The sequence below is a fragment of the Ictidomys tridecemlineatus genome, chromosome 2 (assembly GCF_052094955.1).
Source record: "Ictidomys tridecemlineatus isolate mIctTri1 chromosome 2, mIctTri1.hap1, whole genome shotgun sequence".
Taxonomy (NCBI): Eukaryota; Metazoa; Chordata; class Mammalia; order Rodentia; family Sciuridae; genus Ictidomys; species Ictidomys tridecemlineatus.
Window position 1 is genome coordinate 225,936,284 of NC_135478.1, and position 11,629 is coordinate 225,947,912.

Sequence of the window (11,629 nt, forward strand, 5' to 3'; positions counted from 1 at the left end):
CAGAAGCGACTCCTGCTCTCTGGTCGTCAGGCCTGGGCCCTCCAGTAGGCTTCTGCCTGGGAAGGCCACCTGGAGAATGAAGGCAGCCACCAGCTCTGCCAGGCCCCGCAGGGCTGGACTTGGCCCTCCCACCGGATGTTCACTAGTGCAGCCCACCTGGAGCAGGCCTCAGGCCAGAGGCTGGTGCTTGGGGCTCTCATTGCCTTGTTCACTCACCTCTTCCTCACTGGAACACCACGTTCTCTTAGTGACCAGGGACCAGGTGGCCCCTAGGCTATTTGATGTCCTCATTCCCAAAGTGAGGGGCAACCCTTGAGCCCTGATAAGACCCCTTGCCCTCCTACTGCTTCCTGAGGGGCAGCCACTCTGCCCTTCTGTGTGGAGAACATTGCCCTGTTTCCTGGGAGCCGAAAGGGTACGGTAACCACGCAGCCCACCACCCCAGGGGTGCGGGTGGGAGGCCTGGGCATCCACAGGTAGCCATGTTTGGAATGCTCCCCCAGGGAAGAACTTGGATGCCCAACGCCCCAGATGCCTGTGAAGGGGACACGAGGAGCCCATTTTTTCTCATCAGCTTAATTAGTCAAATCAAATCAAGCCACGCCGCCTGATCCTTCTCTCAGGAAGGTATAGAGGCCCTGGAGGAAGCGCTGGCGTACTATAGAGAGGGGCCGGGAACCACCAGGGAGCCTGGAAGCAGGGTCAGCAGTCGGGAAGGGCAGGCGAGAAGCAGTAGGGGAAGCGGGCCTTCAGGCACAGAGGGCCCTGCCACTGCTCCACCCTGGTGTCTGAGTGGGGCTGGGGTCCAAGCACAGCATACCCCCCACTTCCTAGGGCTTCTTTCTGGCTGACTTGAAAGCTGGCTGAGACCCGGGCCCAGCGCAGGCTCGAGGAGCACAGCCTGAGTCTGGTCTGCTACTTCCTAACTGATCTTGGGTGATAAACCTTCCTAAGCTCCGTTTCTTCATCTCCAAAACAGGCGCAGAACTCGCCGTCAGGTGGTGGGGAAGATTACGTAAGACAATGTGTGAAGCATACATAGATAATAAACCCTGCTCTAGTGCAGTAACCCCAGCATACAGACGGGCAGATGCACTGACAGTCCCCACCAAAAAAGAGTCTGGGGTGTGAATCCCTGGACCTGCTGCTGCACACCTCGGTTCAGCAGGGAGAATCAAAGCCTGCTCCTTAAAAGTTTGACAAATGCTTGTTAATCAGGCACCTTCTCAAGATCTAGGGACTCTCTTAAACTTTGAAGTTCCCAGTGGCCAGCTGGGGTTGGGAGCTTGAGAAATGGGGCTGAGTGCCTCCTGGCCAGCCTTGGAGCTTGGGATTTCTCCATCATCCATGTCTGAGTCTGCCAGTTCCCTCCTTGGCCACAGGGGTGCTGTCTCCCTGAACCATCTCCAGGTCGTACTCAGTCTTTAAGGACCTCAAGTCTTGCCACTTGGCTCTAGATCCTCAGGTTCCAGTGAGATCCTGTGAGCCCCATGGGGATCTGGTGTGATCCAGACCAGGAGGTGTCTGTGGGCTTCGGAGCCCAGCTTTTTGAGACTGAGCTATCCCATGACTTAGCAAAGCAAGGAAGGACCTAGGAATCGAGGGGTTGGTGCTGGAGACGTGGCTGCCCCGGGATGCCTGTCCTAATGCCTCTGTCTTGTGCACACGGCCTCTAGGATTACATGCAGAACATCCATGGCAAGGAGATCGACCTGCTGCGGACGACGGTGAAAGTGCCAGGGAAGCGCCTGCCCCGAGCCACACCTGCCACAGCCCCGGGCACCAGCCCGCGAGCCAATGGGCTGGCCATGGAGCGAAGCAGTACACAGCTGGGTGGGGGCACAGGTGAGGCTGCCACCACGGTGGATGCTGAGAGTGACTGCAGAGGGGCCAGGGAGGCACATGTTCCAGGACCGGCAATTCTCAGCCCAGGCCTGGGGCTCTGAACACACGGCCAGCCAGCACCATGCTTCAGGAGCATCTCAAGTCACATGCTGTGACCCGGATGCAACTCTAGCAGGGTGGTCAAGTAGCCTTGGCTGTCAGGTGGGCCCAGTGGTCCCAGGACCACCTCACTGCATCTGGAGCCAAGGGAGGCCAGCATCCTAGTTTGCTGTATGGGGCAGAAGGGGACAGAACCATCGGGGGCCACCAGGCAAACATCCTCAGGTCTACAGCGAAACGCCGGGTCTCTGCATATGAGGACTGAGTTTAGAGAGGATCCTGAGGGTGGGAGGCACTGTATGTCTAGCGATCTGGAGTAAAGTCGGGCTGAGAGGTGGTTATGGCCGCAGGGCAGCCTGGGCTGCTTTTGGTGTGATAGCACGGGCTTTGGTAAAAGGCCCTCTGTCCCCCAGTGCTCCCTTCCTAGCACTGGCTCATCCTCCTCCCCTGGGCTTCTGCTCCTGGGCCCCCACTCTTGCTGGGATGGTCTTGCCCAGTCAGTTGCCCTGAGCTGCCTGGGTTCCTGGATCTCTCCTCCATGTATATCTGCTTGTCCTCCTAGACCGTCAGAACTTACTGTCTCTGGGCCCAGGAACTGCTGCTGGGGACACTGCCTTGTCCTGTCCCCGTGCCCAGCCTGAGGTGTCAGCAGGGCAGGCTCTCAGCCAGGGTGCATGTGGAGATGCTGGGGTGTTCTGTTTGTCACAGTGATAGATGGTGTTGGATTTAATGGACAGGGGCTGGGAACACCAAGTCCCCTGGAGGTGACCCCAGTCAACAGTCACTCCCTCGAAAGGCTGGTGGGACTTGTGCTCAGGAAGTCCAGGCCGAGGGGTGGTAGGTGAGGTGCAAGCACCCAAGTGTGGTCCTTGTTTGAGGCAAGGCCCATGTGGCCACCACTGACCCAGCTGGCAGTGTGGGGGCAGCCAGGCAGCACCGACTGGGCTGGCCAGGTGTAGTGGATGTCCACACCAGGTCCCAGGGCCACATCACCACCGTGATGTTGAGACTCTCGTCCCTGTTTTCAGGAGGAAATCAGGGCTCAGACACCTGAGAACACAGCCCGACGGTGAGCGGGAAGCTGCCATTGGGACCTTAGCGAGCCTGAGGGGACTTGTTCTGTTCCCTCCTCTGAGCCGCCCTGAGCTCAGAACAAGGGAGCCCTTGAAGTGAGCGAGGGACAGCTCTAACAGTGAAGGAAGCTGAGGAGATGACAGTCCCCCCACCGGGGTGGCTAAGAGCCTGGGGTGTGCCGGGTGGGGCCTGGCCCCAGTGGCACAGATGGGAGGCTGGGGGTGTTCCTCCGTGCGGAAGGCAGGGTCTTAAGCCCCTCTAGTCAGGGTGGGTGCTCTCAGGAGGAGGCGCAGCACAGGCTTGCCGAAGGGGAGCCTGGGGAGCTGAGCCTTGGAGTCAGGTGGCCAGAGGGAAGCAGAAGGCCGCTGTCCTGTCCCCGTCCTGGGCTCTGATGTGCTTCACACTGCTGCCATAGTCACAGCGCCCACCCAAGAGCAGGAGCACATGGACGGCGCTCACCAAGCCCCTTCCCGCTGCCGCACGCTGACACCGACCCTCGCGCACACTCACACATGTCTCTCTCTCACCGGGCGATGTTAACATCTCATTATCTTTGTTACTGTAATTACATTATCCGCTGCTTTATGCAGAATTATCCTCGGAGGACTAATTGATGGCTCCATGTTTAATTCATTAATCATTAGCATCAAATTCGACAATTACAGTGCACACTGATTGTGGGATTGCAGGCGTAATGAGGGGAGAATTAACAAAGAAAAGGGAAAGCACTTTCCCTCCCTCAGGGTTTTGGGTTGGGGGCTTGGGAGGAAGTTGGGCTGTGATGTCTTTGATGGGGCCTGGGGTGGAGGGGGTAGGATTTGGAACCTGGGAGGGGATGAAACAGAAAGTGGTGGGGAGAAGCCAGGGTCCCTGGAAGGTTTGCTGGAGGTGGGAGAGAAAGGCCCATCCAGGAGGGACCCGCGAGACCCAAGGAGGGGCTGGGCAGGATTCAGAAGGGCAGTGTCAGTGCATTACCCTGGGCTGGCCTTGTCCCCGCGTCACCAGGTGCTGACCCTGTGTCTAGTTCTCTCTGGCTGTTAGGATGAATACAAGAAAACACCGAGCTGACGCCTGCTTCTGCGCGCTGGGTGTCTGGCCCGCTCTCAGACGGCCGTGTCCGCTCAGGCCTTCCTGTCCACCCGCCTCCACGCACTTGCAGGGCCAGCCTGGCCCCCGCTTGCTTTCGCCCCTGGCTATTCACCTTTCTGCTAACCTCCACACCTGGCTGGCACCTTGGCCCATTTAAACATCCTGGCTTTGGCCCACCTGTTCCCGGAGCCCTGTGGCCGCTTCTCTCTGCTTGGGAGTATTGAAGAAGGGGAGGGACACCTGGGTTCTCAGCATCCTGCTCAGGCCCTTTAAGGCCCTCAGAGGCCCATGGCTGTGTTGCCAGGCTCTCTGCAGCAGGGGCTCAGCCTGGGCGGGGGCAGGAGAAGGCTGAGGTGCTCTGGGGCTTCACGGCTGGCCACATCTGCCCAGCCTGGTACTCCTAGGCCTTCCGCTCCCCTGGGCTCTGCTGTTCTTCCCTGATGGGAAACGAAAGATTAATTTTCTCCAGCCCAACAGGATAATTACTAATACTAATTAGACATAATTACTTGAATTTGATACACTTATTTCTCGTTAGAATGGCAGCAAGTCTTAGGCAAATCAAATGACATATGTGGACCAGCACATAGGGTATAGGGCCTGAGCCAAGGGACGATGGCACCTTGGCCAGGAGCCCCTCCAAGACCCTTGCAGTGTCCTGTGACCCTACCCTTTCCAGTTGCAGTCACAGTGAGGAGACAGCTGTTGTGTGGTTCATGGAGAAAGGGGGCAAGAAGGTCCAGGGCGCCCTGTGAGGCCGCAGGCTCCACAGTGTGCCTGGCCTGCACCTGGTGACCCTCCCACTCTGGCCATTACCCTGCTGTGGCCCTTTTTCCAAGAAGGTGTTTCTAGGTGGCTCCCATTGGCCTCCCCTCCCAATCTGACTTTCCGCCTTCAGGTGCCCCCCACTCGGCCAGTAGCACATCCCTGCACTCCTCCGAGCGCCCCCTTGGCAGCTCGGCCTGGGCTGGCCTGCACCCCCAGGGCCAGCACCAGCACTCCTGCTCCCTTTCTAGTACTGACCGGTGGAGGGAGGCCACTGCCCTGCCCAGCACACAGCACCCTGGGGAGTTGTGGCTCTCTGCTTCCCACTCTTCTGGTACCTGGTTAGGTGACAGAGAGGAGGGGAGGCTGCAGCTGGATGGTGCCCAGGCTGAGGGGAGCCCAGTGGAGCCCTCCAGCGCTCATGGCAGGCACTGCACTGGGGGCCGGGGACCCTGCCCTTTTGGAGCAGGAGTAGGGGCTCTGGCCCTTCTCCAGCCCCTGCCTGGGCTTTCTGCCATCCGCCCCTCCCCTTGGCTCCAGTCTGGCCCTCCAGCCAGCGCTAGAGGCCCGCCCTCTGCAGCTCCTCCTCCCCGTGTCCCCAGGCGGCGCTGGTGGCGCTCCCGCATCCCCATCAGCCCCCTGCGCAGCCAGCTCATCAGCCTCTCCGCGGGGGGGACAGGGAAGCGGCTGAGTAGGGAGGTCGGCGGCTGGGGACTCTAAGCCGTGAGAACCAGTTCTGAAGGCGGCACGGCCCACCACCGTGGGCGGGGGTCCCTGCAGAGTTGTCCTAAAGGTTCTTTCCACCTGTGCTGCTGTCCTCCAGGGCCAGACTGCCTCCTCCCGCCCACCCGCCTAGCTTACTCTCCTGGGATCCTCGTTTCCACCCCTTCATTTCCTCCTTTGCGTCCCCCAACCTGCCCCTACCCTCTTGGTAGTTCAAAGGCTAAAAAAAAAAAAAAAGTTGTGACAACTCTTCTTTACCCCCTAGTGGCAAATGAAGGTGAAAAGACCGGGAGATAACCCAGGCTGTCACCTGCCCCTGGTAAGCCAGGAAGTGGGCAGACAAGCCTGTCCCCTGCCTCGCCCCAGCCTACTCAGGGGGCACACTTGCTGCCCTCCTGATGACTCCCAGCGGTCCGCCCCAGGCCCAGCCCCTGAGCACCGAGCTTCCTTCCTGAGCATGCCCACTGTGAGGAAGGGCCTCGCCATTAGTCTCTGCCCACCCATCCATGGCTGGGCCCTTCCCTTGGGTCACTGGCTGATGGCCTGCGCTGGCCTTGGTGAGACCCCTCTGTTGAGTCTGAGGGAGGCAGAGAGGCAGGGAGGGAGCGCGTCTGCCTCTAATGAAGTTTGACATTTAGTGGTGAGCGCCGGGCGGGGTGTGGGAGCCGGAGCTTGATTAGCGCGCTCTAATTGACAGTAATTAGGCAGCTCCCTGATTGTTTCTAATTCTGCTATTAATTGTGAGGAGCGGGGAGTGTGATTGAGGATAAATTTGGTGCGGAGCTGCTGGGGCTTCAGCTCCCTCAGTTCCCTGGGCCGCCTTCCACCCCTCCAGGCTGCAGAAGCCGGGGCCTCCCTCTGCCGTTCTCTGCCCGCCTCAGTTTCCTTCTCTGCCCGTTTCCTCTTCCACCGCTGGGGGCCTTGGGGGCCTTGGGACTGGGAGACCTGGGCAGGACCCCATCCCAGAGAGGGTGCAGGCCCGCGGGCTCTTCAGGTGCGGCCTGTACAGTGGCAGGACTGCGCTCCCCAGGCCCCATGCCACCTCTCCTCTTCCCACACGTCTCCACCTCTCCCCTCACCAGCCAGTGGCCCAGCTGAGGTGCTCAGTTCCAGCCCCAAGCTGGAGCCTCCCCCATCTCCCCACTCCAACCGGAAGAAGCACCGTCGGAAAAAGAGCACCGGGACCCCCCGACCAGACGGCCCCAGCAGTGCTGCTGAAGGTTAGGGGGACCCAGAGGGAGAGTGGGCCTAGGAGGTGGGCAGTGGGGTCTGGGCACAGTACTCCAGAAGTCAGGCTGGTTTTTCCAGATCGGTGGATGCCGCACTTTCTAGGAATAATAGGTAGAAGTGACTCCATAACCTCTTTCGATAATTTGGACCCAGGATTTTGGGAAACGTCCTATTTCCTCTCCCTGAAACAGCTGGGAGCTTCTGTCCTCTTCCCACCCCCTTCTCTTTGTGATACTGGGAATTGAAGGTAGGGGTGCGTTATCACTGAGCCAGCTCTTCTGTATTTTGAGATGGGGCCTTGCTAAATCGCCCAGATTGGCCTCAGACTTGCAATCCTCCTGCCTCGGCCACCTGAGTGGCTGGGATTACTGTGCCCAGCCCTTCTGTCATTCTTAAAGTCAGAGACAGCGAGCTGCTATGTAGCTCCTCCAAGAGTTGCCAGGAGGGACTTGCTTTCTGTGTTTCTTGTATCACCCACAAGTGTTGTGAGTGCTTCGCATTTGTGCCTGGGTCAGCTGAGTTCTCCTGAGCCAAAGAGCCCCAGTCCTTGACCAATTTCCTCTCAGTCTCTTAAGAACAGTGCTGCTCCTGCCCCCGACTCTTCCAACCTCCCCCTTCTCCGTGACTGGAGTCTCTTGGCTCCCAAGTGACTTCTGTGGACTCAGTTGCTTATTTCTGTTCTGACTCTAGGGTTAGGGGTGTGGGTCAGGTGGGTGGAGATGGCTGCCCTTTTGCAGCCAGCCTGGGACACACAGTGATACCTAGCCACCATGGCACAGGTGTCCGCTATGGTCCAGGAACCAGAGCCCACAAGCGCTGGGGGAGCCAGAGGCTGCTGCAAGAGCTAGGTGGGGCGCGAGACTGGTGCCTGGGGAGAGAAAGGCGCTGCGTTTATCATGTGGCAAGGCGGTTGGTTCTGTTAAGGGTCCTGAGAGCAGGGGCCCAGCGGAGGAGGACTTCCAGGGCCCAGATGGCACTGAGGAGAGGCTGCCGGGCAGAGGTGCAGTGAGGACTTGGGTGAGACAGCCCTGGGCCTACCACCGGTTTACATGCTGTCTCTGCAGCCCCAGCACAAGTCACACTGCCACCTCGAGGGCAGGGGCCTCTGGGAATGAGATCCATGTGGCTGTCCTCCAGGGCTCGGAGCACAGCTTGGAAGAGCATCATCGCAGTGCTTGGGGTCACAGTCCAGCCCCAGCACTTGTCACTACAGATGTCCTCAGGTCCCGATTGGCTCACATCCTACAGTTCCTGGAGAAACCATCTCCCCCCATTTGCCCTTCCTGCCTGTCTGTGCCAGGGCAGTGGGGGAGGGGCCCCACTCCCAAGAGCCCCACGCTGACGCCGTCAGGAATATTGGGTTTAATGAGCTGCAAAATGAGGCGGCTGCAGCTGACATGTACGAATGGTGCCCACCACCGCCTCCCGCGCCACACTCGCCTTCCAGCGCCCGTCGTAGCCTTCTCCAGATGCTGGGCCCGGCTTTCTCCAAGTGCCCCTCTCTGGTCCAGACCACACGTGGCAGTGCTGGGGAAGCCAAGAACTTGCACCCCACTGCCCGAGGCTCCACAGGTGGCTAGGAGCTTGCACTAGTCTTGCGAGGTCACCTGCCAGTGGTCCTGGAGCGTGTGCCCTGGGGCCGGTGGACACGGCTGGGAAGTGGACGAGTGCAGGTGGAGCAGTGAGTGGAGCTGTGCCACCGGGTGCCCTGACGTGACTGCCCTCCCCCACAGAGGCAGAGGAGTCCTTTGAGTTTGTGGTGGTGTCCCTCACCGGGCAGACGTGGCACTTCGAGGCCTCAACGGCGGAGGAGAGGGAGCTGTGGGTGCAGAGTGTACAGGCCCAGATCCTGGCCAGCCTGCAGGGCTGCCGCAGCGCCAAGGACAAGGTGGGCAGGGGGGCGGCCACCCTGAGTGCCTGGCGGGGAGATGGTGCTGTGGCTGACTGAGTCCTGTCTCCCTCCTGGGGCAGACCCGCCTGGGGAACCAGAACGCAGCCCTCGCGGTGCAGGCCGTGCGCACGGTGCGAGGCAACGGCTTCTGCATTGACTGCGACGCCCCCAGTGAGTGTCCCGGCAGTGGCCCCGGGGGAGGGGGGGCTGCAGCTGCAGAGGTGGCGGGGGGCCTTCCCCGTGTCCTCTCTCTGGTCACCCTTGCCATATTATTGTCCTCTCCTCGCCTAGACCCCGACTGGGCCAGCCTGAACCTGGGCGCCCTGATGTGCATCGAGTGCTCAGGAATCCACCGGCACCTGGGGGCTCACCTGTCCCGGGTCCGCTCCCTGGACCTCGACGACTGGCCACCTGAGCTGCTGGCTGTCATGACTGCGATGGGCAATGCACTGGCCAACAGCGTCTGGGAGGGGGCCCTGGATGGCTATGCAAAGCCCGGGCCTGAAGCCTGCAGGTGAGCAGATGGGGCCCTGACGCTGGCCAGGATGGGGGACAGCTGGCGCTCCCAGTGTGGGGAAGATATGCTGGGGATAGTGCCCAGCGGCTGTGACAGTGTTAGAAGGGTTAAACTAGCCATTGCTCTGCCTGGCAGTTGGCCCCTTGGGTGCCCCTCCCCCTCGGCGCCTGTCACTCAGGCGCCTCACAACAACAGGCCCTTTCTGAGCCGTTATCAGCAGGTCAGGGGGCCAGCAGGAGGCGCATGCGCAGGGCTCCTATCGCAGTGTGGTGCAAGGCCCTGGCCTGCGCTGTGAGATGGGGAGAATGGGTGGTAGATAGGGTCGCTGTGGCCCCCGCATGGGCCACCCGCTTTGTTCTAGCACTGCCAATGGGAGAGAGTACAGATGACCAGATAAGCTGCTGCTGCTCGGGCCTGCCTGGATTCTTCCTGCCCTCGGCCCCATGTCCCTGCTGCCCCCTGGGGCTTCCCTTCAGTGTCCCTTCTTTTCACTTATGCCCTCCTTTTACATTCCCCGCTGCCCCTGAATGCCTGGCGTCTCTGGGGCTTCCCTCTCCTCCACACTCTCATGCACCTCGTTCCCGGCCTCCCTGTCCCCCACCTGGGTGCTCCACGCCTTCTCAGCCACCTACAGCCCCCGAAGGCTCGGTTCCCTTCGGTGGCTCATGCTTTGACGGACCTGTGCTTGCAGAGAGGAGAAGGAGCGCTGGATCCGGGCCAAGTACGAGCAGAGGCTCTTCCTGGCCCCGCTGCCGAGCTCGGATGTGCCACTGGGGCAGCAGCTGCTCCGGGCCGTGGTGGAGGATGACCTGAGGCTGCTGGTGATGCTGCTGGCCCACGGGTCCAAGGAGGAGGTGAACGAGACGTACGGGGACGGGGACGGGAGGACGGCTCTGCACCTGTCCAGTGCCATGGCCAATGTAGTCTTCACACAACTGCTGATTTGGGTGAGTGGGGGGCGCCGCCGACCTACCCTGGCCTTTTTGCCCCAACCTTCAACAGCCCCCCAAACTTTCCTGCCCCGTCATGCCAACGTCATGTGAACGTGTTTCCTCCGGCAGTACGGGGTGGACGTGAGGAGCCGGGACGCGCGGGGCCTGACCCCACTGGCCTATGCCCGCCGGGCCGGCAGCCAGGAGTGTGCAGACATCTTGATCCAGCACGGCTGCCCTGGGGAGGGCTGTGGCTTAGCACCCACCCCCAACAGAGAGCCGGCCAACGGTACCAACGCCTCTGCTGAGCTGCACCGCAGCCCCAGCCTCCTGTGAGGCCCAGGAAGAAGGCAAAGAGGCCAGAAGGACTTCGTGGCTTGAGACCCTCCTCCCTGCAGGCACTGGGGGAAGCGGGCACAGAGCCAGAGAAGCAGGGACACGCAGCCAGGATGAGAGGAGGGAGAAGTCAAAGGGATCCGAGGAGAGGTCTGGGGTTCGAGCTGCAGCAGAGGGAGGGAGCACGGTGCTCAGCCCTCTGCCCTGCAGGGCCACTGAGAAGGGACGGACCCTTTGGAGGTGCCTGTGAGGAGAGGGGGGCGGGACCTCTCCCTCCTCCAGACCCCTGCCTCCTAGTGCCAGCCCCCACAAGCACAGGGCACAGGATGGGGGTGCTGGATGAAAGAGACAAGAGGGTGATCTGTGAGTCCCATGTAAAATTTGTACATTGGAATATTTATGTTTGTGTACATACTTGGTGAGCGTGTATGAGGAGCCAATAAACCAGACGTGTGTGGCCCTGCTTCTCCTTCACACTCCTCCCGTCTGGGAGTGCCCCTCACCTCTGCTCATTTTTGCTGTCTCTGTTCTAAGGCTTTCTCCCTCCCTGTCAGCCAGACCCCAGGCTTCCTTCCCTCAGCCGCCGCCTTGCATCAGATTCTCTCGCTCTCCCGCAGCGGTGTAGCTGTTGGTGGGCAGCACAGGGAACCTGATGGGACCGAGCGGCCCTTCTTCCCCTCGGGTGCTGCCTTCACCGCACCCCTGCCCCCACCACCCCAGGAAGCTTTCCAGTGGTCTCTGACATCAGTGTCCTACCTAGTGACGGCACGCCACAACCCGGCCCTGGCCACAGTGTACCAGAGGGCAGGAGCATGCCCCTCCCTGGGAGTCTGAGAATGTGCCAGGACCTTAGAGCTGATGCCACAGGGGCCTGGGCTTTGCTTGTGAGCAAAGGGGAGGGGGTGGCAGAGCAGCCACCTGGACGCCCACCAGCAGCTTGCCTGGCTGGGGGCAGGACAGGAGCCCCTGCCTTTCTTTCTCAGCATATCCCTCTTCTCCAGGGATCCAGGGGCAACTGTACTGGCTCTTGAAGGACAAGAACTGGCTAAGTTCAGGTCCCAGCTCTCAGGAGCCTGTTGTTCCCCGTTCCTGAAACCACTGCTGGCAGCCCATGTTTCCTGAAGCCTC

At 60.6% G+C, this 11,629-nt stretch overlaps 1 protein-coding gene across 8 annotated transcripts in view; it reads left to right on the forward strand.

Annotated features, from left to right (window-relative positions):
- Agap3 (ArfGAP with GTPase domain, ankyrin repeat and PH domain 3) overlaps nucleotides 1-10,960 on the forward strand; it is a 53,837-nt gene extending 42,877 nt beyond the window's left edge. For 3 of the 8 annotated variants that reach the window (XM_078040827.1, XM_040291251.2, XM_040291252.2), the window contains 7 exons: nucleotides 1,677-1,845; nucleotides 6,678-6,815; nucleotides 8,559-8,713; nucleotides 8,797-8,887; nucleotides 9,008-9,230; nucleotides 9,925-10,180; nucleotides 10,295-10,960. In XM_078040827.1, coding sequence (XP_077896953.1) covers nucleotides 1,677-1,845; nucleotides 6,678-6,815; nucleotides 8,559-8,713; nucleotides 8,797-8,887; nucleotides 9,008-9,230; nucleotides 9,925-10,180; nucleotides 10,295-10,501 — 1,239 coding nt within the window. In that variant the 3' untranslated portion in view covers nucleotides 10,502-10,960. Of the gene's footprint in view, nucleotides 1-1,676; nucleotides 1,846-5,005; nucleotides 5,178-6,677; nucleotides 6,816-8,558; nucleotides 8,714-8,796; nucleotides 8,888-9,007; nucleotides 9,231-9,924; nucleotides 10,181-10,294 lie in introns of all 8 variants that reach the window. The other 5 variants (XM_078040828.1, XM_078040826.1, XM_040291253.2 and 2 more) reach the window with 2 other exon arrangements.
- The last annotated feature ends 669 nt before the right edge of the window (nucleotides 10,961-11,629 follow it).